Source organism: Diceros bicornis, chromosome 9, assembly GCF_020826845.1.
Source record: "Diceros bicornis minor isolate mBicDic1 chromosome 9, mDicBic1.mat.cur, whole genome shotgun sequence".
NCBI classification, from domain to species: Eukaryota; Metazoa; Chordata; class Mammalia; order Perissodactyla; family Rhinocerotidae; genus Diceros; species Diceros bicornis.
The window spans coordinates 19,385,954-19,410,247 of NC_080748.1; the positions used below are offsets into that span (position 1 = coordinate 19,385,954).

Genomic DNA, 24,294 nt, shown 5'->3' on the forward strand with positions numbered 1-24,294 from the left:
AAAAAAAGAGAAGAGAAGAGGTTATCGATTAAGAGACTAGAGGCATGTTGCTCAAGTGCTATGTGTGTGAATGCTGACTGGAACAGCCTGACTGTACCAAGACACACAGGAGGCATTTGAACTGACCGGATACTTGACATCACTGAATAATGGCTACACTTAAAAAAACATCTGTGACAACCTTTTTGTGGTTTTATTTATTTTTTTTTTTTTGTGAGGAGATCAGCCCTGTGCTAACATCCGCCAATCCTCCTGTTTTTTTTGCTGAGGAAGATGGCCCTGGGCTAACATCTGTGCCCATCTTCCTCCACTTTATATGGGACGCCGCCACAGCATGGCTTGCCAAGCAGTGCGTCGGTGCGCGCCCGGGATCCGAACCAGCGAACCCCGGGCCGCCGCAGCGGAGCGCGCGCACTTAACCGCTTGCGCCACCGGGCCGGCCCCTGTGGTTTTATTTTTAAGAGGGAGTCCTACCTTTAGAGACAAATGCTGAGGATTTACAGATAAAATGTTATGTCTTGGATTTACTTCAAAATAATTCACAAAGGAAGTGGGGGGGGAAGCATGTATGGAGGTTGAATATATAAGATAGAAGATTAGTTGTGGTTTTTTTTAGGTAAGGGGGAATGATTTAAATGCTCTAGCATTTTTAAAAAACGAAGTTTCCCTAGCTATGTGATATTTGCATATATGAGCTCACCTCTCCAAATTGTTTCCTCACCAGTCAAATGAAGTTAATGATAACATTTATGCCAGTGTTGTTTCCAACATCAAATGAGATAATCCCTGTTAAACACTGAATACCCAACATATTGTAAGGACTCAATAAATGGTAGCTCTCATAATCACTTCAGGCTAGTGGGATCAAATACTTCCAGCACAACCTCATAATGTACACATTTAGATTTGTGCAACAGATTCAACATGAGGCAGATCCAATGTAGGATTTTGTCAAACTCTGCCCCACAAAACCCCTGAAACCTCTATATACCACTAAGGGAAAGAGGACTTCTTTCTCACTCAGACACAAATCACGAAAGATGGCAAGATACACTGCTTTTTCTCTATCGAAACTGTTTCCAGCTGTGAGTTTACAATATTTGCGGCAAGACAGCAGAGTGTTATTTAGGCTGTTAATCTGAATGTCAAGGAAGCAGAAACCTCTCCATTTACTAACTAGATGGCAGGCCCATTCCAAATTATACGGGAGAAAGGTCACTTGGCAAATTTTCTATTACTTATGGAACAGCAATGTATTTCCGTGTTTCCAGAGTAATGGCAAAGAAAATTCGAGTTTGAATTCCATTGTACTGCCTCATTTAGAAGCAGCAAATTTAGGGTGTTTAGTTCTGGGAGATAAAGACCTCCAGACATATGGTAACCTCAGGCCTCATCTATTTTGGTCTCCCTATGTCCGTAGGGGGTCTCCCCATCCAACGACTGATTCCAACCTGTAACAGACGGCTGCTGTCAGTGCTGTCACCACTTCCTATTTGCTGAACCACACACACCTTCTGGGGGCTCAAGACCTCCCCGGACGGAGCCAGACCTGCAGAGGCTGCAGACCCGGGAAGAAGTCCGGGAGAGGTCGGGGCACACAGGGCGGGTGGGCAGTGGGTCCGGGTACCAGGGGAAAGTGAAGACTGGGCGAGCACGTCCCAAAATGAACAAGCGTACAAGGCTCTGAGCACAAAGGGAGATAAAGCTCCAAAATAAAAATAAAGAGCGGAAGAAAGGGGGCGTGAAATTCTAGGAGAGGAAATTCTGGGGTCCAGGCTCGGGGGAAGCAAGGTAAAAAGGGACACGACGAGGAGCGGGCAGTGCGGAGGCGAGGACGCCTGGGGGCCGCGTTTCCAGGAGAGCAGTGAGCCCAGGCCCGCGTCGGTCCCCAACCCCTCTCCTCACCAGTATTAGAGCTGCGGCCAGCAGCGCCGCGCCGAGCACCGCCAGCTGCAGGAGAAGCGGAACCATCCTCCATGCCCGGGCCGCCGCGCCCGCCCTATCCAGCACCTACACACACGCGGAAGCGCGGCCGGCAGCCCCGCCTCCCGCCCGCAGAGAGGACGCGCCGGCCGGGCGCCCGCCGCCCACAGCGCCCCCGCGCGGCCCGACCGGGACCAGCCGCCGCCCACAGCGCCCCCGCGCGGCAAGGCGAAGAACACCTAGTAGTTCTTGTCTGCTAGGCGCTCAGAGGGTGGAGAGGCAGGCACTGTGTTTCCCTAGTAGGGTTGCCAGAATTAGCAAGTAAAATATAGGATGTCTACTTAATTTGAATTTCAGATAAGCAACTAATTGTTTTTTAACAGCCTTATTAAAATATAACTCACATACCATACAACCCATCCACTTAAAAGGTGTTGGTATACTACATTTTTTAAAACTGTGATAAAATAAAATATAAAATTCTAACCATTTTAAGTGTACAATACAGTTGTACTAATTACATTCACAATTTCCTGCAGCCATCACCACTCTATTTCTAAAACTTTCCCTGCTCCCCGCAGCCCTTGTTAACAACAAAGTAACATGCACTATTCCAGGCGTACTCATAGTAAAAAGAAAAAAATACTTTGTTTATCTGACATTCAAATTTAATTGGATATCCTGTATTTTATCTGGCAACCCTATCAAGGAGGGATGCGGAAGCCGTAAGCCACGACACAGCCTTCAACACAAGCTGCTCCTTTGGAACCCGCTCCGGGGACCTGCAAAGAGTAACCTGGCGCGGATACGAGCGCACAGAAAAAGAACGTGCTTCTCCGGTGCTGGAGCAGGGAGCCCTTTACCTGGGAGAAGACAAGCCCAGGGCCCGGTCTGAGCCGGAGGCGGGGAAAGGACGGAGAAACATTGGAATAATGCTCCACACTCAATACTAGATTCTTGGCTGTTAGTCGGTTTTCTCTTAAATTCTTGAACTTCCAGACTGTTTCTAAAGAGAGCCGCTCGTCACTTCACTAACAGCAGATTCGCCAAAACACCTCTAAGGCAAGGAAAGCCAGACAGGCGTCCGGCTACGGACGGTGGAAGCGAACGTAGTGCGAGCGCCCCCTCGCGGCGCCCCAGCCTCCTGCGTCTCTGCAGCGGGAGAAGGGCGCAGGCGTCCGTGTCCAAAGTGTGGAGGCGGAGCAGGCGCGCGAGCGGAGCGCGGGGTCGCCCCGGCGCCGGCGCCGGCGCAGGCACGCGGGCGGGAAGATGGCGGCCGGGTTCAAGTGAGTGTCGGTGGCCGGCGGGCGCGAGTTTGTGCGCTGGTGCATCGCGGCTTCCTTTAACCCTTAGCTGGGATTTTGTCACCTGGAGGGCATCCCACTAGGTTCCCACTTCTTTCCCCCTCGGAAGCGGGCGAGAGGCGGCAGGACCGGAGGTGGTCGTAGTGAAAGGAAAGGGGGCTTCTCCCCGAAAGGGAGGATGGAAGGGACTGTGCCTCGAGTTCGGTACTTGGGGCGAGCGCTTGTGGCTTGGTGTGTGGTGGACGTGCGGCGCCAGGAGGCACAGTTGTAATCTTTTAAAAAGTGTTGCATCAGAACCACACGCTATCGTATTCTTCCTCTCCTGTAATTTATCTCTAAAAGGGTTATGCCTTGTTCGGAAGGTTTTACTTAAACCTTTTTTGTGCCGCTCTGGCGAAGCCTATAGATTTTCGTTCTCAGAGGCAAGTTTTTAAATGGATGAAATAAGATTTCAAAGGAAACCAATTATATTGAAACAGTTATCTGTATAAACTGCGAGTTCAGGTATTTTAGGTACTTGTTTTAAAGTTGATTTTCTTAAACAACAAAATCTGTGGGGAGTTTAGTAACTAACTCTTGGAATTTCAAAGTAACAATGAGTCTAAACATACCTTCGACAATTATGAAGTAAAAACGAAAACATTTAATCTCTGATTTTTTTAAAGTCGCAAATACTGCTAATATGACGGTTTATTGCCTACAGTCATAATTGAAGAATATGCTCAATTTCAGTGTAATTTAGATAGTGAAAGTAAAGATGTAACTCTTTTTCATGTTCACCAAGAATTCCTGCTTCAGAGCGAGAGTGACATCATTATTTTAACACCTGGATTAATCCTCTTTTAAAGATGCACAAGAACTTTGGGCTCCAATCCTGTAATTGTTTAACGCAGAATTAAGGACAGCAGTCGAGTGTGATTGCTCCTGCAAGCCTATCTACTTTTTATAATTAGTTACATGTGGCAACACAAACATCAGAATTCATGAAAGACTCTTAGTTACAAATTGTGGAAATTTATGCTGCATCACCACACTGCCAATTTCTGGATTTATGTTAAGATTCATTAACTTACCTCAGATATATTTTTAACACGTGTTTCAGAACTGTGGAACCTCTGGAGTATTACAGGAGATTTTTGGTGAGTAAAGGTGGTTATGTACATGCTATGCCTTTTGATAATACCTTATGCTTCTTTTAAAGACAATTTTCATATATACAAATGTTGAACCATGTTGTACATGTGAAACTAATATATGTTAATTATACCTCAATTTAAAAAAACAATTTCAAGTAATTCAGATTAATTCGAGTTAACGAGGTTTAATGTGTTTTCCTTGGTGTGTGTAAAATATAGATGTAATCTTTCATAAAAATATATTTAGAAAGAGAACTGCCGTCCTGATGGAAGAGAACTTGGTGAATTCAGAACCACAACTGTCAACATAGGTGAGGATATTTTGAATTCTAATAGAATGTTGAAGTTGCTTTGATTTTTAATACTAGTAAAGAATTTTTGTTTGTAAAGTTTTTCTTTAAACTCACTGTTCTCTCAATTGATATGTTATTTAAAATTTTAAAGTAACTATTTTTCCCCTTCCTTCCTTCAGAATCTCCAACACAGGGTGTTCTTATATGTCTTAAACTTATTAAATCCTCTGTTGCAAACACTGAATTTTCTAGTTTTACCTGTATGACATTGCCAAGTTGTAGCCTCTCAGCCACTTAAACAGTATTTCAGCCAAATTCTACCATGTTTAAGGGATTTCAATGATTTTGTGTCATGAGATTTTTATCTGTATAACAGTCCTGTGCCTGAATGAAAATGATTAACAAATTCAAGGACAGGTGAATAATACTTAAAACAATAATTTTAAATAATTATACCATTTTAAAAAGACTCAGGCTAGGAATAAATTTTCATAAGCCACTGAGATGTGTAGCAAGATAAAATCATAGAAAACGAAAATACTTCTTATGGTCTTCATTTTGCTTAAATACTTATCTTTTCAGGTTCAATTAGTACTGCCGATGGTTCTGCTTTAGTGAAGCTGGGAAATACTACAGTAATTTGTGGAATTAAAGCGGTAGGTTTAATATATGTCTTACTGAGATTTAAGTTACCAAATTAGCTTCATATACTTATTATAGACACCTATAATTCTATTGTTGATTAAGCAGTCAGGTGTCAGTTTTTTAGTATTTGTTTTCATTTTCCAAGAGCTTTCACCTTTGAGTATTAGATAATATGACCCAAGTTTAATGAGTCTTAATTTATGAACATTCACAAAATACTAAATAAAACCATTTAAAAAATCCTCACCACCTTTAATTTTTAGAAAATTTGTCATCTGAGAAATTGAGAGATTTTTGGTGACATCCTTTTGTCCCGTGATGGCATTTAATCTGTGCAAATGTGTAGAAAATCGAGATTGTTCAAAAGAGAAGCCTGAGAGGACAATAGCTACTATTTACTGAGGGGACAACAGCTGCTATTTACTGGGTATCTGCTGTATTTCAGGCACCTTGTATTAGGTGCTTTACAGATTTATCCAGTTTAATCCTCAGAAGAATCATTTGAGATATAATTTATCTCTTTGTCTCCTGTTTTACAGAGGTTCAGTAATGTGTACAGGAACATGTCTCACAAATAGAACTTAGATATAGCTGACTCCAAAGCCTGTTGCTTTTTTGAGTATGTTGCACTCTGTGAGTTTACTTAACCTAAGTTAAGATTCTCCCTCCATAAAGCTGAGGTGTTACCTAATAATAAGATTTGAGCACTTACTCCTTGCCAGGTTGTTAGGGACTTTACATCTCACTTGATCTCATTAACATTCCCTAAAAGTAGGCTCTGTTAATTTCCCATTTTACAGATGAGGAAGTTGAATGGTAAGAAATTAAATAACCTACCCAGAGTCTCTCAGCCAAAAAATATGGGTCTGACATTTGAACCAGGTCAGTGATTCCAGAGCTTTTGCTGTTGCCCACTATACCATCAGTTCCTAAATCTGGCTGTCATTATTATCACCTGGGTTTAAACTCAGATTCTTGGCTACTGAATGAATGGAAGAGAGGGGACGCAGAAATCCAATTAATATTTTTTAAGAGCCTCAGGTAATTTTGATGAGTAGCACTCATCATAGTGTAGTCAATTATGCTATACTGCCTTCTTACCTTGCAGAGCTAATGTGAGGCTTGGTGCTAATGTCCACAGAGCCCGATATGACTCCCCAAGCATAGTAGATGCTCATGATGTGGCAGTTAACTTGCTAAGATGGTCTTTGGTGGAGCCTTCTGTAACTGACTGTTAAGCTGTCTTCACAATTTTTTAGTAGCTTCTTTCATACGAAACATTTGTTTGCTTCTATAGGAATTTGCAGCACCACCAACAGATGCCCCTGATAAAGGATATGTTGGTAAGTTAAATGGTTTTGTAATTTTGATACAAATACTTTAACACATTTAATACTAATATTATAGTTAAGTCCTGGTAGTTGAGTTGAAGAAGAAAATTATTCGTAAGATTCAGAAATATACAGGAATGAAGCAGATATTCCTGAAAAGTTTTGTGTTAGAAGACAGCATATTAGCAAGATACCGAATTTAGTAAGTTTGTTTATCAAACTTGATCAATTTTTGTTTATACATTCAGACGTCATCAACCAAGAAAACAGACTCTCAGGCAAAGAGCTGTAATTGCAAACTTCTGTTTCCATATTTTTAATTTATACTGTGTGATTTTCTTGACTTGGACCATCTGTTCTTTATGCTAGGAACCAACATTTTAAAAATGCAGAACAGTTGGGTATGAGTAGAGGGGCTGTCTTCTGTTACAGATTGAGGTATTTTGAAAGAAATCTAGAAAACTCACGTGAAGGCTTTAGGAGGACTGAGGCCTTAAACAGATGTTTTTTTCTTTGTGTGGTATTATTTGTGTGGGAAAAAGAAGTCAGAAAATGTAAATTTTATTTTATCTAAGCCTAAGAGTCTTACTTACAAAGACCAAAAACAATGTAACTGATGTGTTATAGTGCACTTCCACTTGGAAAAGCCTATCCATGGCTACAGTTGCCTTTGCAGTTGATTGTTAATACCTTTAACACTTCTGTAAACCAGAGGTGAAGTTTAGTTCATAGCTGCAGAGTGTTTCTTTCAGTTCCTAATGTGGATCTACCACCTCTGTGTTCATCGAGATTTCGGTCTGGACCTCCTGGAGAAGAGGCCCAAGTGGCTAGCCAGTTCATTGCAGATGTCATTGAAAAGTAAGATCATCATGATAAAATTTGACTTTGATTCATTTTCAGATTGTTTTTGACCTTTCATTTACTGTGCTCTTTCTCATTAAATCAAGTTCACAGATAATTCAGAAAGAGGACTTATGCATTTCTCCAGGAAAGGTAAGAGGAATAAAGAAGCTATGAGTTTTTATTCTAAAGTTTTTTTTTGTGGGAAGAAGTAAACAGAGAAATTAAATAACCAACCACAGTAGCCTTAAATATGGATGTCTTATTGTTTTTAGATGGAACTCAGTAGACAAAATCAGTCTTACTCTGTAACTATCTATGTAGCTCATAAAAAAAAAAAAATCAATTTTGACTAGTTTATTGCCTGACTGGGAGCTACCTTTTAAGCTGAGGTAGATTTTTTTCCCTTAACTTTTACAGCAGATGATGCAGTCATTTTTTATTCCCTATAGCAGGTTATTAATATCTGATCAACTAATGTGTTGAAGGTGAATCCACACTGTAAATTCCAAGTCTGAAAACTTAGAACTGACAAAAATCTAGAGGCTTTTCCTATTTGATTAAATACTGATATATTAGCATTGTAAGACCTAAACATTTCATGTATTAAGGTTTCTGTGGGAAAGTACATTTTGAGTTTCATTTGGGACTTTTACAAGCATTTCCTGAATCTGCTAACTTAGTAGCAAGAATGGAAATTCGTTCTATATCTACAGCTCCCTTGAGGGAAATGGAGATGTTCATCACTTGTCAGCTTGGTAGTCAAAAGCCAGCTTTAACCAACCCTGTCCACTTTTTTTGGTTTATTTTATAAAGGTAAAGCTTTTTTTTTAAAGTTTTTGAGCCTTGAAGGTTATCTTGCTTGTCTAACCAAGGATTCTGTGGTTCTTAAGTTAAAGCAAATACTATGTTCTACCCGTAGGAAGGCTTTAATTTATATTTTACGTAAACTCTGTTTTAGCTTGCTTGGGTTCTATACTGTGATCTCATTTGCCTCGACTATGATGGAAACATTTTGGATGCCTGTACATTTGCTTTGTTAGCAGCTTTAAAAAATGGTAAGCAGCCTTAATAGCAGTATTCCTACTTAAGTGTCAGAATGTTCTTTCTGTTTTGTTAAACTTTCTCAATAAACTTAAAACTTTTTAAGATTTAGCTATCATTCATGTGTTTCTAAATTAAAGAAAAACAATGTTTATATCCACTGTATTTACTTTAATTGTTCTAAGATAATTTGTTTAAAAATAATACTTCTAGAAAGTTAAACAGAAGGAAAAGTGAATTACAAAGCATAGAAAGCCATATTTGTTACTTAAACTAGAGACTTACTTAACCTATTTCCTTTTTCTAGTACAGTTGCCTGAAGTTACCATAAATGAAGAAACTGCTTTAGCAGAAGTTAATTTAAAGAAAAAAAGTTTTTTGAATATTAGAACTCATCCAGTTGCAACTTCCTTTGCTGTGTTTGATGAGTAAGTTAATGAAACGTATTAAAAATTGTATATTTAAAGTAATGAATTGTTACCAGTTTTCTAACTTTCTAGGAAATGCCTAAGGTGATCATACATCCTAGTTTGCCCTGGACACCTGACTTTATACTTGCTGTCCCTGCATAATTATTATTAGCACAATTATTATTTCAAAAGCATCCTGATTTGGATGATGAATTCTGTGCTCTCCCTACTTGTTCCTTGGTTTGCTTACTACTGTGTAATGTTAATTTTCAATTATTTCACAAAAGATTTACCTTAGGCTATCTTCAGTATTTGCCAAGGATTTTAACATAGTCATAAATTAATTAAAGGGCAAAGATTCTTACAAGTAGTAGAATTGTAGCTTGCTTTATTAACTTTTCTGGTTTCCTACCAGTTCTCTTCTAGCTCTTGTATCTGACATTAGTACCTAAGCTAAAATGCAGGCAGTGAGTTTAGTATGCTTCTAAAATAAAATTTGTTCCATGGACTGATTTTACACTTTATTTTCTAAATAGCACTCTGCTCATAGTTGACCCTACTGGAGAGGAGGAACATCTGGCGACCGGAACCTTAACAGTAGTAATGGATGAGGAAGGCAAGCTATGTTGTCTTCACAAACCAGGCATGTTCCATTTCAGTCCTAAAAACGTACATGAAAATTCAGTGTGAGCTTCTTTATATTAGGGAGAGCCAAATGGAATGTAGAATGTTTTATTGTTTACCTAATGTAAGTTTACTACAGTTTCTTTGTTATCTCAAATTTCTTACATTTTTATATTGTATACCAGTGAGTGGTTCTTAAACTTATGGCATGTATCAGAATCACTTGGAGGTTTTGTTAAAACATAACTTGCAAATCTTGATGCCATACCACTGGTTTACATCACTGAATTTTTTTGTTTTATAACTTGACACGATGTTGATCATGTAAAATAACAGATATTAAAAGTGTTGGCACGATAATTTTTCAGGTGGAAGTGGGCTAACTGGAGCTAAACTTCAGGACTGTATGAGCCGAGCAGTTACAAGACACAAAGAAGTAAAAAAACTGATGGATGAAGTAATGAACAGTATGAAACCCAAATAAGCAACCACCACATTTTCAAAACAGACTTGTAAAAACTGTATTTGTTACACTGTGCACAAACCTTTTATACTAAATAAATATCAAACTACATTCTTTTGAAAGATGTTTCTAGTATTTCTTAGGTCACTTCCATATGTATTATAATACAGTGAAACTGTTTTTAAAAAGCAACGACGTAGACAAGCCAACCCTAATGGTTCATGAAACCATTTCCCTGTTTTTATTTAAAAATCATAGGGTTGTGCTTCTGTATAAAGTTTGTACATCTAGCAATGTAAAATACTGACACATTAAAAAAAAAAATGAAGTAGAAACTCAGAATCCTTTTGATTCAATGCTCTTATGTTTTTAAAAAAGAGAAAAAAATTAATGCAAGACTCAGGATTTTGGAGTGGTTGGCGTGCCTCTCTTCATTTTACTTTTTGACTGGCTGCCTGTATGCCGATGCCGATGTAGCTGAGCTGTTTGTGCTGCTGCTGCTGCCATAGCCATTTGATGCTGCAAGAATCGCAACTGCTGCAAAAGGGAGGGGAAAAAAAATCAAATTATGTTAAATGTAGGCAGGTATGGAAAGGTGCTTTTCCTGAGAGTGATGAAAACAACAAAACTGAAAGGGAGAAAGCACCAAGATAACAAAAAGGGACTATACCACATTGAGACAATGCACAGTCAAACAGCACCAGTGGCACAGAAGCCTGCTGAGGGCTTTAAAAATGGTTCTTGGTTAACTTCAAAAGTATTTCTGTTACTTTGCCCTGCCAGTCTATATTGCAGTAACTCAGCAACTTCAGTTACCATTTTGTTGTATGATAGTTTATAGCAATATAAAACCACCCTGCATATTAAAGATAGTCAACTATAGTATGCTGACTTCTAACAAAATGGAATAACATTTTTCTAAAACAGGACATTTACTAATAGGAACACTGGTATACTTGCCTTTTTCTGCAGTACAATATTAAAAAGTTAACAATTGGCACTTACGACTGTCTATTTCAAAATATACCAGAAACTATAAAAATGTATGTCAATGTGCCACCAGCACTTCATGAAAGATTTTAAATTAGGAAAAGAGTATGACGTAAATGTACAAAATATATTCAGTGCTCCAAGTTGACTGGCTAAAATGTCAGACTTTTAAATAAAATTTGCTAAATTATTTACCAATTACTGTACAGTCTTAAAAGACAGTAAAATAAAACTGAAGTAAGGTATTTTGAAGTACTTTTGGAGCAGAGTATCTTCAAAAATGTAATCAGAGTGAAGTTGCTGGATTACTTGTATCTGTTGCTGCTGCTGTTGAAAGGCAGAGGAGAGCTGGAATCTCTGCTGAGGAAGGCTTTGCTCAGGTCTGTTCTCGGCAGAGCCAAGCTGAGACAACACTACAGAGAGGAGAAGGGGAAAGCAGGCCAGTCAAAAAGTTTGAAGGCTACCAGGGTTAGAAAAGGACAACACAGAAAATGAAATAGAAAAGTTATCAGTATGATTAATCTTAAGTATCAAATCACAGACATTTCAGAATAAATTTAGTTTAGTCTCCTGTTAGTTGAGGGTACCACTGATTATAGAACTTCCTGGACATGAAAGGGAAGGGAGTGCAAATGTGCCAAAGCACTCTATCCCTCTCTTTTCTTCCATCTCAATGAAATTTGATACTAGTGCTATTTTGTTGAGAAGGCTTTCTTGCAAAATGTAAACCACAGTAGGATATTTTAAAAGTATAATCAATGAAGTAGGAAAGGGGGTTGGGCGAAATAACTACCATAATGACACAACTGGTAGACAAGTTCTTTAAACAAAAGATGTTGCAATGAGTATCAGACTACACTATTAGCAACAAAGGTGGTGAACTGAGACTGTGCATTACTCCTTTTCAAGCTGAGGGGGACCACAATAATCAGTTCAACCCTCTCACTATGCAGGTGAGGAAATTTCAGACCTAGATGATTTGAGTAACTCACTCAAAAGTAAGTAGTGGCAGTTCTGGAGCTAGGAACAGTCTCACAATTTTTCAGCCTAGAGTTCTTTCAATTAAATCATACTCCAGCTATTTTAGGAAATCTATAATGTGTGGTAAGGGGTTATAATCATAAATTTGCATTTGGAAATTCACTAGCTCTAAATTAGGACTTTTATATAACACCTTGCTTATTCTAAATTTAGACACTGGGAGTTGTATAGGATTCTAAAGGCACTGTAGTAAGCCTTGTTACTTAAGTGATAATTCAAAATGTTGACAACAGGTTCATTCATTCAATCCTCAAACTCTATGACACCTTTCTTAGTCATGTGGCTTACTGATTTTAGTTAAATGTAAAGTTATAATTACTGTCTTCAATTGGAGAGATAATCTTCATTAAAAGTAAATCTTTGGTTCACCATTTACTGCTGGAAGTGGTGAGCAGGCATTCAGTATAATCTAATTTTTTACAAATGATAAAAGTGGGTTACAGAAATTATGCGACTGACCATTAAGTCTTAATTCATGCAACTACAAGCTAACAGAAGGAGACAAAAGATTACGCAACCTAGAAAAATGCGGTCTCAATAACCCAGGAAAACTGAAGCGTTAACAGCTTTGGTAGCTTCCTAGTTGGATAATTGTATAAAATTTTGCTAACAAACTGTAACTGAGGGAAACACAACTGCTATATGTAGGTCAAAGCACTTTGAATTAAACAACTGTCAAGTTTATGAAAAAAATCCCAGAGGGCCATCAATTAATCAATTTAATAGTTCAGATCTTAAATACAACTAAACTTTTTCCTAGTTACTGCTTGCAAGAGAAGGAAAAGAAATAATTAAAATGGTGAGATCCCAAATAGATTAGATACTTTTAGTAAATGCAACATATGAAGTTATGAAGATACCAACCAGCTGCCTGTGACTGCATAAAACTTCCTACTCCAGCAAGGTTAATAACAGCAGCGTGCTGAGCAGATAAGGCCTGTTCTTGGCTAGTTGAACCTTGTTCAGAACCCTGAATAAAAAAATAATAAATGACTTATTCAAAAAGAAACACAATTTTAAGTTGGTGAAAAGAAATTAGAATTTTTTCTGTATGAGGAAAAATATCAACATTAGGTTTGTAAAAAGAGTAACATAAGGAAAAGACCTCAAAAGTATTTAGAATTAGCAAGAATAAATTTATGGTATTTTGAAAGCAAGACAATAAAACCTAATTATTTGGAATTGATTCTGTATTGGTTTATTGTTTGATGCTGTATTAATAATATAGCCTAAGGCTTCTATAAAGCTTCATCAAAACTACTTTTTTTTTTGGTGAGAAATATTGGCCCTGAGCTAATATCTGTTGTCAATCTTCCTCTTTTTGCTTGAGGAAGATTGTCCCCAAGCCAACATCTGTGCCAATCTTCTATTTTGTGTGTGGGACACCACCACAGCATGGCTTGATAAGTGGCGTGTAGGTCCGTGCCCGGGATCTGAACCTGTGAACCCTGGGCTGCCAAAGCAGAGTGCGTGAACTTAACCACTACGCCACAGGGCCAGCCCCCATCAAAACTACTTTTTAAGGCTTAAAACACTCTTTGCAACACTGTACTGGAATTTCTAGTGAGCACAATAAGTCAATAAAAGGCATACTGATTGTAAAGGAAAAAAGAAAACTGTCCTTAATTGCAAATGGGCATGACTGTCTAAAAAGGAAATCCTGAGGAATCTACAAAAAAGCTCCTAGAACTAATAAGTGAGTTGAGTAAGACTGCAGAATACAAGAACAACATATGAAAATCAATTCTATATACTAACAATGAACAGGTGGAGACTGAAATTAAAAACAATACCATTTACAACTGCTCAAAAAAAAGAAAAAACAAAGGGAAATTTAGGTATAAATTTACAAAACATATACAGGACTCATATGCTGAAAACTAGCTGATCGTGGCCTAGCTAGAAACATACGGTGTTCATGGACTGGAAAACTCTCATAGTGTAGATGGTAAGTTTCTCCCCAACTGACCTATAGGTTTAACTCAATTCCTTTAAAAAAATCCCAGCAAGGTTTTTTGTAGATATTGATAAAATGATTCTAAAATTTATATGGATAAGGCAAAAGATCTAGAATAGCTAAACAATTTTGAAAAAGGAGAAAACGGGAGGAATCACTCTGCCCGATATTAAGACTTACTATATAGTCTAAAGAGATCAAAACAGTGTGGTACCAGCAGAGGGATAGACACACAGATTGATGGAATAGAATAAAGAACACAGAAATAGCCACACAAATAGAGCCAACTGACTTTTGACAAAGGTGCAAAAGTAATTCAATGGAGGAAGGATGGCTTTTTCAACAAATGGTGTTGGAGCAATTGGACATCAACACCACACCTGCCATAAGGAACTATGACCTAAGTCTCACACCTTATAAAAAATTAACTGAAAATGGATCATAGATTTAAATGGAAAACTATAACACTGTGAAAAGAATAGGAGAAAATCTTTGGGGCCTAGGGCTAGGTGAGGAATTCTTAGAACATAACACCTAAAGGACAATCCATAAAAGAAATAATTAACTGATAACTCAGGCTTCATCAAAACTAAAACTTGTGCTCTGAAAAAGACATTCTTTGCTACCACCTAAAATGTTGTCTGAAATCACATTTCAGTATATAATACAAGTTAAACATTTCAAAAGTTACAAGACATTTTTCTGGAGGGGACCTCCCCAGATACAGAAAAGAACTGCACAGAAGAGCACAGAACCAACAAACTGACAGAAGAGGACACTCTTCAACTCGGAACTCTGCTCATGAGATGACATGCAATAGAAAAAAACAGACTACATCACTTCCAATACACATCTACTATAAAACAAAAGAAAAAGCCCAAAATGCAGAAACAAAACAAAAGCCAGCTGGCACAGATTCTCCCCCTAAAAATACCCCACAAAGCTAAATAAACCTGCAAGACAACACCTCAAATGGAATTAAATATTATCAAACAACCTGGAAAAATGACTAAACACTTTGAATGGGAAATAAAATATGAAAAATAAAAGACTCAGGCTAAAAAAGTAAAAGAATGGAAAAAGACATACTACGTTAACACTAATCAAAAGAAAGAAGAAATATTACTAGAGATGAAGAAGGTCATTTATTAATGATAAGGGGTCAATTAATCAAGGAAATAACAATCCTAACAATCCTAAATGTATATGTACCTAGCAACACAGCTTCAAAAAAATAACCTTTAGCAAAAATCCAATAGAACTGAAACAGAAAACTCCATAATTTTAGTTGGAGACTTCAACACTACTCTCAGTAATTGACAGAACACGTAGAAAGAAAATCAGTAAGGATATGGAAGACCTGAATAACACCATCAAACAACTTGATCTAACTTATCTTGACAGAATACTCCATCTAACAACAGCAGAATACATGTTTTTTCAGGCATACAGGAATGTTCACCAAGACAGACCACTTAAAAAAAAAAAAAAAAAAAAAAAAAACCTCAATAAACTCATAAGAACTGAAAATATGTTTTCAGACCACAATGGAATTAAACTAGAAATCAATTAGATCCCCAAATATTTGGAAATCAAACAACAAACACCTAAACAGCTCATGGATTTGAGAGGAATTCATGAGGGACATTAGAGAATATTCTTGAATGAAAATTAAGGCACATATATCAAAATCTGTGGAAAGCAGCTCAAGCAGTACTGAGAAGGAAATTTATTACCATTAAATGCTTGTTTTAGAAAAGAAAGGCCTCAACTCAATAATCTAAACTTTCACCTTAAGAAACTAGAAAGAGAGGAGCAAATTAAAACTACAATCCAAGAAAATGTTCCAGAAATAAAGACCTGAATCGACATATTAAAAGGACTCACAGGAGGGGCCGGCCCAGTGGCGCAAGCGGTTAAGTGCGCGCGCTCCGCTGCGGCGGCCCGGGGTTCGCTGGTTCGGATCCCGGGCGCGCACCGACGCACTGCTTGGTAAGCCATGCTGTGGCGGCGTCCCATATAAAGTGGAGGAAGATGGGCACAGATGTTAGCCCAGGGCCGTCTTCCTCAGCAAAAAAAGAGGAGGATTGGCGGCTGTTAGCTCAGGGCTGATCTCCTCACAAAAAAAAAAAAAAAAAAAAAAAAAGGACTCACAGGAAAGACATGGAAAAGTAAATTCTGACGCATATCCTAATGAGAATTATAGACTTTAAAGATAAAGACAAATTTTCAGAGCCTCTAGGCAAACTAAGTAAGTAACTTACAAAAGCAAGTTAATTATAGAGACTGGTGTCAGACTTCTCAAAAACACAAAGCAAGTTAACAGTGGGCAGCATTACAATAAACTTAAAGAAATCTGAAACTATAAAACTCTCAGAAGAAAACAAAGAAAAAGCTTCATAACATTGGATTTGGCAAAGATTTCTTCAATATGACACATAAAAGGCACAGGCAACAAATGTAAAAGTAGATAAAATGGACTACATCAAAATTAAAATCATGAACATGATGTAATCTACACAGAAATTGAAATATAATGATGTAAACCTGAAATTTATATAATGTTATAGACCAATGTTACCGCAATAAAAAAAAATTTAAAATCTTCTGGGCATCAAAGGACACAATCAAAAGACTGAAAAGGCAACCCACAGAGTGGAAGAAACTATGTGCAAAGCATATGTTTGATAAAAGATTAATATCCAGACTATATAAAAAACTTTACAACTCAACAACAAAAAAACAAATAACCTGACTGAAAAAATGGGCAAAGGACCCAAAGAGACATTTCTCCAAAAACAATATACAAACGGCCAGCAAGCATCTGAAAAGATGCTCAACATCACTAATTATTAGGGAAATGCAAATCAAAACCTCAATGACATTTCATCTCACATTCATCTGGATAGCTACTATCAAAAAAAAAACCTCCCAGAAAATAACAAGTGTTGAAACTTGTTAGGATATGGAGAAATTGGAACCCTTGTGCACTGCTGGTGAGAATGTAAAATGGTATAGCCATATGCAAAACAGTATGGAGGTTCCTCAAAAAATTAAAAATCCCACTCCTGGGTATATATCCAAAAAAATTGAAAGCAGGGACTTGAGAGCTATTTGTACACCCATGTTTACAAGAGCATTATTCATAATAAATAAAAGATGGGAGCAACCCAAATGTCCATCTGTGGATGAATAGATAAAAAAATGTGGGAAATAAATACAATGGAATATTATTCAGCCTTAAAAAGGAAGGAAATTCTGACACATGCTACAACATGGATGAACCCTGTGGAAATTATGCTAAGAGAAATAAGCCCATCACAAAAAAGACAAATACTCAATGATTTCACGTATATGAGCTACCTAGGGTAGTCAAACTCACAGAAACAGAAAGTAGGGGGAACATCTGTACAGTGACAGAGGGCAACTAGACTTCTGCTGGCAAGCACAATGTAGTTTATACAGAATTCAAAATAAAATGATGTACATCTAAAATTTATATAATGTTATAAACCAACGTCACCTCAATTAAAAAAAGAATGAGCACAAAAAAAAAATTCAGAGCTTAAAAACAACAACAAATTGATTTAGGAAATAATGACTTAAAAGTTAATTCTAAGTTAATAACAGTCTTTTAAAATGGACAAAAAAAATGGTGGTTGTCAGGGCTAGAGGGAGGGGGAAATGGGGAGTTATTGTTTAATGGGTACAGAGTTTCAGTTTTGCAAGATGAAAAAGTTCTGGAGATCGGTTGCACAACAAGATGAATATACTTAATGCTACTAAACTGTACACTTAAAAATGGTTAATATGGCAAATTTTATGTTACATGTATTCTACTACAATTAAAAACAAATGTAAAGAAAGTGCAAATCAAGAATTTTATATCCAGCCAAGTAATCCCTCATGTGTTAAGAATAAAAAAGTTAGTTTTAAATGTGCCCTTCCTGAGAAATCTATTAAAGGATGAGCTTTACCCAACCAAGACTTGACTGAGGAATCTTTGGCAGAAGTCGGATTGATGGTGGACATTTCATATATTTAATTGTGAGCTAAGAGAGATGCTAGGGGTTGGGCCCAGGAATCAGTATTATTTAGTTTTCCAGATAATTCCTAAGCGTAGCACAAGTTCAGAAAAACTTATAGTTCCTTCTCTTTTCTTATTCAATTTCATTCTTTTTGGCAATATACAAGTATTTGTTTTTGTCTATCTTCCCTCTGCCCTAGGCTTCATGATAACAGGGACATCTCTGTTCTAAGAGACAAAATACTATAAACAGAAGAATGATGATTGGGTAGAAAATACATGGCCGATAAGGGCATAAAGACCTGGGTTTGAATCCCTGCTCTGCCACTCACTGTAGGGCCATGAGCAAGTTATTCACCTGAACCTGGTATATACTATGCAAGATGGAAGTGACATCATGTAATCAGTATGGTCACTGTGCGAATTAGAAATACCCACCCAATAACTGATAGCTACTATTGTTAATAAAAACAGTAAGGAAATGTTTATTTGAACAAACTAAATAAAAGCACTTTAAATATGCTTGGAATATATTAAAAAAAGTCACAATTCTATAATATAAAGTATATGGAAGGCCAGAAAGCACATACCTGCTCCCCTGCCTGTTGAGGACTAGAAGTTGTGGGTTGCTGAGGTTGCTGTGGTGTAAACTGAGAGAGCTGCTGTTGCTGCTGCTGCAGAGTGTTAAAAATGAGTGAACCACCTGGAAGCTATTAAGAATTTAAATAAGAATTAATTAGCCAATTTCACATTATTTAAATTTCTTTATTCTACAAATATTTTTGGAGCATTCACTATACGTCAGGCATTCTTCTAGAGATTCAGGAAACAGAGGTGAACAAAAATCAAAACAAGTACCCTTCCCTTAAATAAAAAGATCTATTTGAAAATAATTTCTAAGTGCCATTCCTTTGGGCTCTCGAATATGTTAATACTCTCAAACAAATATTTCTGCTTCAAGTTAATAGCTAGCTATCCAAATATACATACTGCTTTTATTTAACTCTTCTTATACATCAATATAAAACAGCATTAAATGCATTAGAAAACATAAACAAGCCAGTGATAATCAGATATATATGTTAAGAAAACTCATCGCCCAAAATTTGCTCCAGCTTTACCAAAAACCAGAAATGCGTGGATTCTTATATACCGTAGTGAGGAATTCCAAAGGTGAAAAGAAAATGTTTTACATGTCCACATTTAATTTGCAGACATTACTTGCTGTTATTCTAAATCTAAATTGATTAAAAAAAATACACACTTTTTAAAAGAAGCATTCAGAAAACTCCACATTAAAAATTAAAACTCTGTATTCTAAGTGCATCAGCAAACAAATGGTTTTTCCATTTTATTCATTCTACAGGAGTTTAAGTTATAAGCATTTTCAAGTCCTTAGGAAAAAGTCCAAGGAAGTACTACCAAATACAGAACTCTCAGGTTTGTATAGTCAAAAAAAGGTGTCCTTGGGTCAAAATCTCTACACCCAGCACAGCTCACTGTTAGGTAAATTTGGACATAGCACAGGTCAAATGTTCTTTCCTCAATCAGTTAGATAATAAATGTAGCAAAATATAATTAATTTATAAGGTGGCTTTGTCCTTATTCCTTATTATCAGTGCTATTAAGGAATTCCACTCGACTGATCCCTGAGAGAAATTCCAACTGCAATATGCAGGAAAGCTGGCTAAATAAAGCAATGTGATCTGTGGTTCAACCATATTACAAGTAGATTGTTATGCAATTAGTCTGTAAATACTGACACTGTTTGCATCTTGTTTTAAGTTTTGGCTCTAAACGCATTTCCTGATTTGTTATTTCTGAACACCAGGTGGGGTTGATCTATCTGTTATCGTTATTTCCCAATAATCCATAGCTCTGCCATTTTATGTCTCCAGATCTTTACATTCATGTCTACCTTTTCCAAAAATTCTCTGTAGATAATCTCATCCATTTTCCAACCTACTGGCTTAATACTGGACTCCATCCTTAAATTAAAGGACCTAGCATAACACCCAGAATATTGTAAATTCATAATGTGTACTAAATTTGCCACCTTCAATCTCTCTTTTATATGTTAACACTGGTAACATGTATAAGAAAAGCCTCATCATTAGACACAAACTACAATCTAACAAATGTTTACTGAATGACTATTAGGTGCCCTGCATTGTGCTAAGAAATCATATTCTCCTCAGAAAAAGAACATATACCTATTTTTAAAATCTCTATTCAAGCATGAAATCTGTCTTAAGCAAAGAGTAATACATATATGTATACATAAAATGTCTGTTGAGAGAGGAATTATTTTCTAATAATATCTACTGCTGCTATTGTAGGTAAGTATTCTCCTTGGTAGTCATTCTCCCCACTGAAACAGCTAGTTCTTGATTAGGCAGGGGTGCTGGATACCAATTCTTTCTCTTTATTCACTTGACCAAGCAAAGGTAGCAATAATTACCACAACCTTAGAAGGTTGTAAACAAACTCAAAATTTCAAATGCTGAAATGTACAGATATACAGAGGTAAAAAAAAAAAAAATTAAAGTATAAAAACTTGAATCAAAAGCAGTGTTTCAGGTTTACCTGGAGTAGATTTAAGGGCCTGAGACTTGAAGTATTTTTTAAACCAAATGGAACACCTGTTAAATAAAACTCATGGTTAAAATGGAATTAAGTTTATTACACTTGAAAATATTTTATACTTAAGTATATTCAAATACAACATTTTAAGTACTTTCTGCATAGATGTGCTTATTTTCTATACTTTTTTTTTCTTGGTGAGGAAGATTGGCCCTGAGCTAACATCCACGTCCATCCTTCCTCCATTTTATATGTGGGACGCCTGCCACAGCATGGCCTGATAAGCAGCGTGTGGGTCTGTGCCCGGGGTTCCGAACTTGTGAACCCCAGGCTGCAGAAGCGGAGTGCACAAACCCAACCACCACGCCACCGGGCCAGCCCCTCTATGCTATTTTTTAAGTACAAATGCTAATGTTAATAATGCTAAAGAACAATGAATTCTGTGTAAGGATCAAATGGAAAGTCACGCAACAACACTGTTAATTCTGAACTTATTCCCAAAAACCTGTGACCCAACATGAAGCACATCATAAAGCAGGGTTTAGCAAACTTTTTCAGTAGGCTTTGTGGGCCACATATAGCCTCTGTTGCATATTACTTTTCGTCGTCTTTACTTTTTTTCTCAACAAATCTTTAAAAATGTACAACTATTCTTAGCTTGGACTGTGGGCTGTAGTTTGCTGACCTCAGTCTCCAAGTATCTGTATATTTTGCTCATTACCAAAATATACCAATTTGAACACTAATTAAAACTGTATCTAGTCCTCTAAGCAGATAACTGTATTAAAAAAAAAAAAGAGGCAGGAAATTGACAAGTGATAGTATGAAAGCCTTGGATAAGAAACTGAAAAAGCATAATCATATGAAACTATGACAATATTGATATCCTCTTCAGGAATTATAATGAAAAGAAATGATATAACTTTCTTCAAGAGTGAATGACAACTGTACAATGCTTTATAGCTTACCAAAGCCACTTCCATATCACTTCACTTATTTCTCATAAGTACCAACTGAAGTTTAAATATTCTTACTCTCATTTTAGAGCAGATGAAACTGAGGCTAAGGGAAAAATATTAAGTGACTTCTTTCAGGTCCCACAATTAGCATTTGGAGCCACATGTAACTGGCAGAGTTACATGTAAATATAAACACCCTAAATTCAACATCTGACTCCATTCCCAGAGCTTCTGCCACTAGAGCACATTTATGCACATTAAAATAAGAACATAAGCTAGAATTAGGAAATTAAAGCAATACGTTAACATGTTTATATTCTTTGGGTTCTCTCTCATAACTCATAGAAAGTTTTAGGTAAATTTTCCTTACAATGTCAAGTTCGTCTTTCCTATTAAATTTTTTCTCAGTAGTAAGAAATTGCATTGTTCCAAGATATTACAATATATTCTCTTATTCTCTTTCCCTTTCATGTTTTTGTTGTTACAAATTATCCCTTTTTGAATTGTGAGTTTGTTACTAAACTGAAATGGTTATAGTTATTTTTAATGCTTTATTTGTATAATAATAATTACTACAATAAAACTACTACTACTACTCATGATGACAGCAAGTATTTTTAAGTGCTTATGTCTCAGGCACATTTTAAGTACTTTATCTGTATTTACTCATTTAATCCTCACAACTATGAGGTAAGGTATTACTATCCCCATTTTATTTATGAGAAAAGTGAGGCACAAAGGTAGCTGCCCATGATTACACAGTTAGGTTGCACAACTGGCATTCAAACTCAGGCAGTCTGGCTGCAGAACTTAGGTTTTTAACTGCCATGCTATGCTGCCTTTCTTGCACAATGTATGTTTGCAAAATACATTTCTTTTACCTGGAATAGGAGTACACGGACAACAATTAGACTATCAAAGTTAATTTTATTCTAATGTTTGGAAGGCAAACATTTGTAGAGACTTATCAAGTTTCTTCACAGAAGTTGGTAGCTAGATGGTTTTTAATTCAAATATTAGAACATTAAAGGCTTTTGAAATGAAATAAAAAATACCTGTGACAAAATATTTCATGAAATATGGACATTAAATGTCACTAATAATACTCTTAAAATGACATTTTTAAATTAGCACGTACTTTAATTTTTTTAGAGGTTATTATTTCCAATATTCTGACCTGCTTGAGAAGCTGCCTGCATTGCACCAGGCAATGCATTTGGTAGCAGACTTCCTGAGGGTAGAAGGCCACTCAGGTTAATTCCTGCAGGAGGTATGGCACCAGTGTTACAGCCCAGCATAGGGTTTGAACCACTCATCAAAGCCTGAGCTCCACTGCAGGAGAATAAGACAAAGTATAAGTTGCAGTATAAAAGGAAAAATCAGCCATATAACAATCCCTTGGATTAAAAAACAAACTACTAAACAAACGCAATTAGATATTTCTGTCTTATATATCAATTTCAAGATTCAGTTTCATTTTTACACTAGAAAGTGACAGCAAAGTTGACTAAAATTAAGTACTGTCTATTTATCAAGGTTTAAAATATCATTTGGAAGAGTAAAGCACTAATCAAGGGATTAAAAGATGGTAACACAGAGGACGAACAGGAAAACCTAAGCTGCTGTCAACGTGTAGGAGTATAATCTTAGTGCATGTAACAGATGTATTACCTAAAATTAAAACATACTTGTTGAGATAGCTTCTATCCGTATCTAAACTATTTTCTTTCAGTAGCACACAATTTGTTTTTAATTTTACAAATATGAATTTACTCAGATTGGTAAGAATATCTTAAAAAAAAAACATCAGGGCATCAGTGCAAACTTACCAAACAGAGCCCACTACATTGATGAAGTTAAGTCCAGCAGAGTTTGCCATGACCTGGGTGGCCGTGGTTCCTGTAGTTATAGATGTTACCATGGTGGAAAGAGGAATGGTTGTTACAGGCATTGCCTGGCTCAGAGACCTTTGCTGCTGAGCAAACTGAGTTAACAAAGTGGGCTGAGGGGTGAAGCCTGAATCTTGGGGAGTAGGGGTGGCTGAAGGGGTAATAGGAGTTGAGCTCTTAGCATCAGGAGGGTGTGGGGTCGATGAAGGGGTTGGTGTAGGAGTAGATGGCTTAGGAGTTCCAGATCCTGCTCATTGAGAAAAATAAAAATTGCTAGTTTGTTATAAATGGCCAGTCCTTTTTAAAATAAGGTTAATGGAATCTTACTTAGCACTGACAATTTGTTCCAGTTTTTTTTTAAGCAGTTAACTGCAAGTGTTAATTTCTACACATGATACATGAGTGTTGCTACACTCAATTACAATTAAGGATGCAGTATATCACCTAAAAATCCCATCAGAGATGCTACTACAGTAACAGTAAAAATATACATTTGTATTCTACCACAATACCCATTTAAAAGTTAGTTTCCTACATGCTACCTTTGGCCTAAAAGTTTAAAAGGAATTCAAATTAATTTTTGTTATTTACAATTTCACTAATTTAGGACTCCATTTAAAAATATTGCTTATTTTCTGTAACAGTCTGAGATAAACTCTGAACATATTTAATAAATTACATATGGTTAACAATCATATTTGGCACCTAAATATACATGTTTAATTCCTAACACATCAAGTTTATCCTGACAAACAAATTTACAAAACACAGTAATAAAGCAAATATGATAGATAATACTGCATCTTTAACAGTAACTGTGTACTTCTGTTTAAAT

At 36.7% G+C, this 24,294-nt stretch overlaps 3 protein-coding genes across 20 annotated transcripts in view; 1 reads left to right on the plus strand and 2 right to left on the minus strand.

Annotated features, from left to right (window-relative positions):
* ALG5 (ALG5 dolichyl-phosphate beta-glucosyltransferase) overlaps positions 1-2,012 on the minus strand; it is a 47,178-nt gene extending 45,166 nt beyond the window's left edge. For all 4 annotated transcript variants that reach the window (XM_058548040.1, XM_058548038.1, XM_058548039.1 and 1 more), the window contains exon 1: positions 1,906-2,012. In XM_058548040.1, the coding sequence (XP_058404023.1) occupies positions 1,906-1,971 (66 nt within the window). In that variant the 5' untranslated portion in view covers positions 1,972-2,012. The remainder of the gene's footprint in view (positions 1-1,905) is intronic.
* A 1,137-nt stretch (positions 2,013-3,149) lies between these two features.
* EXOSC8 (exosome component 8) lies at positions 3,150-10,135 on the plus strand. The gene is made up of 11 exons (XM_058548043.1): positions 3,150-3,209; positions 4,330-4,366; positions 4,611-4,674; positions 5,239-5,312; positions 6,599-6,644; positions 7,385-7,490; positions 7,580-7,625; positions 8,434-8,530; positions 8,824-8,944; positions 9,463-9,569; positions 9,919-10,135. The coding sequence occupies exons 1-11, from the start codon at positions 3,193-3,195 to the stop codon at positions 10,032-10,034; spliced, it is 831 nt and encodes a 276-aa protein (XP_058404026.1). The 5' UTR covers positions 3,150-3,192; the 3' UTR covers positions 10,035-10,135.
* Positions 10,136-10,223: 88 nt separating this feature from the next.
* SUPT20H (SPT20 homolog, SAGA complex component) overlaps positions 10,224-24,294 on the minus strand; it is a 47,921-nt gene continuing 33,850 nt past the window's right edge. For 9 of the 15 annotated variants that reach the window (XM_058548026.1, XM_058548022.1, XM_058548023.1 and 6 more), the window contains 7 exons: positions 23,400-23,706; positions 22,748-22,902; positions 20,615-20,670; positions 18,619-18,738; positions 12,909-13,014; positions 11,313-11,416; positions 10,224-10,550 (listed from right to left, as the gene is read on the minus strand). In XM_058548026.1, the coding sequence (XP_058404009.1) occupies positions 10,413-10,550; positions 11,313-11,416; positions 12,909-13,014; positions 18,619-18,738; positions 20,615-20,670; positions 22,748-22,902; positions 23,400-23,706 (986 nt within the window). In that variant the 3' untranslated portion in view covers positions 10,224-10,412. The remainder of the gene's footprint in view (positions 10,551-11,312; positions 11,417-12,908; positions 13,015-18,618; positions 18,739-20,614; positions 20,671-22,747; positions 22,903-23,399; positions 23,707-24,294) is intronic. The other 6 variants (XM_058548035.1, XM_058548034.1, XM_058548037.1 and 3 more) reach the window with 3 other exon arrangements.

Excerpts from the sequence above, each read along its gene's own strand:
- EXOSC8 (XM_058548043.1), top strand. Across the intron at positions 8,531-8,823 it reads GTTAGCAGCTTTAAAAAATG|TACAGTTGCCTGAAGTTACC; the intron begins GTAAGCAGCCTT and ends TCCTTTTTCTAG. Across the intron at positions 8,945-9,462 it reads TCCTTTGCTGTGTTTGATGA|CACTCTGCTCATAGTTGACC; the intron begins GTAAGTTAATGA and ends TTTTCTAAATAG.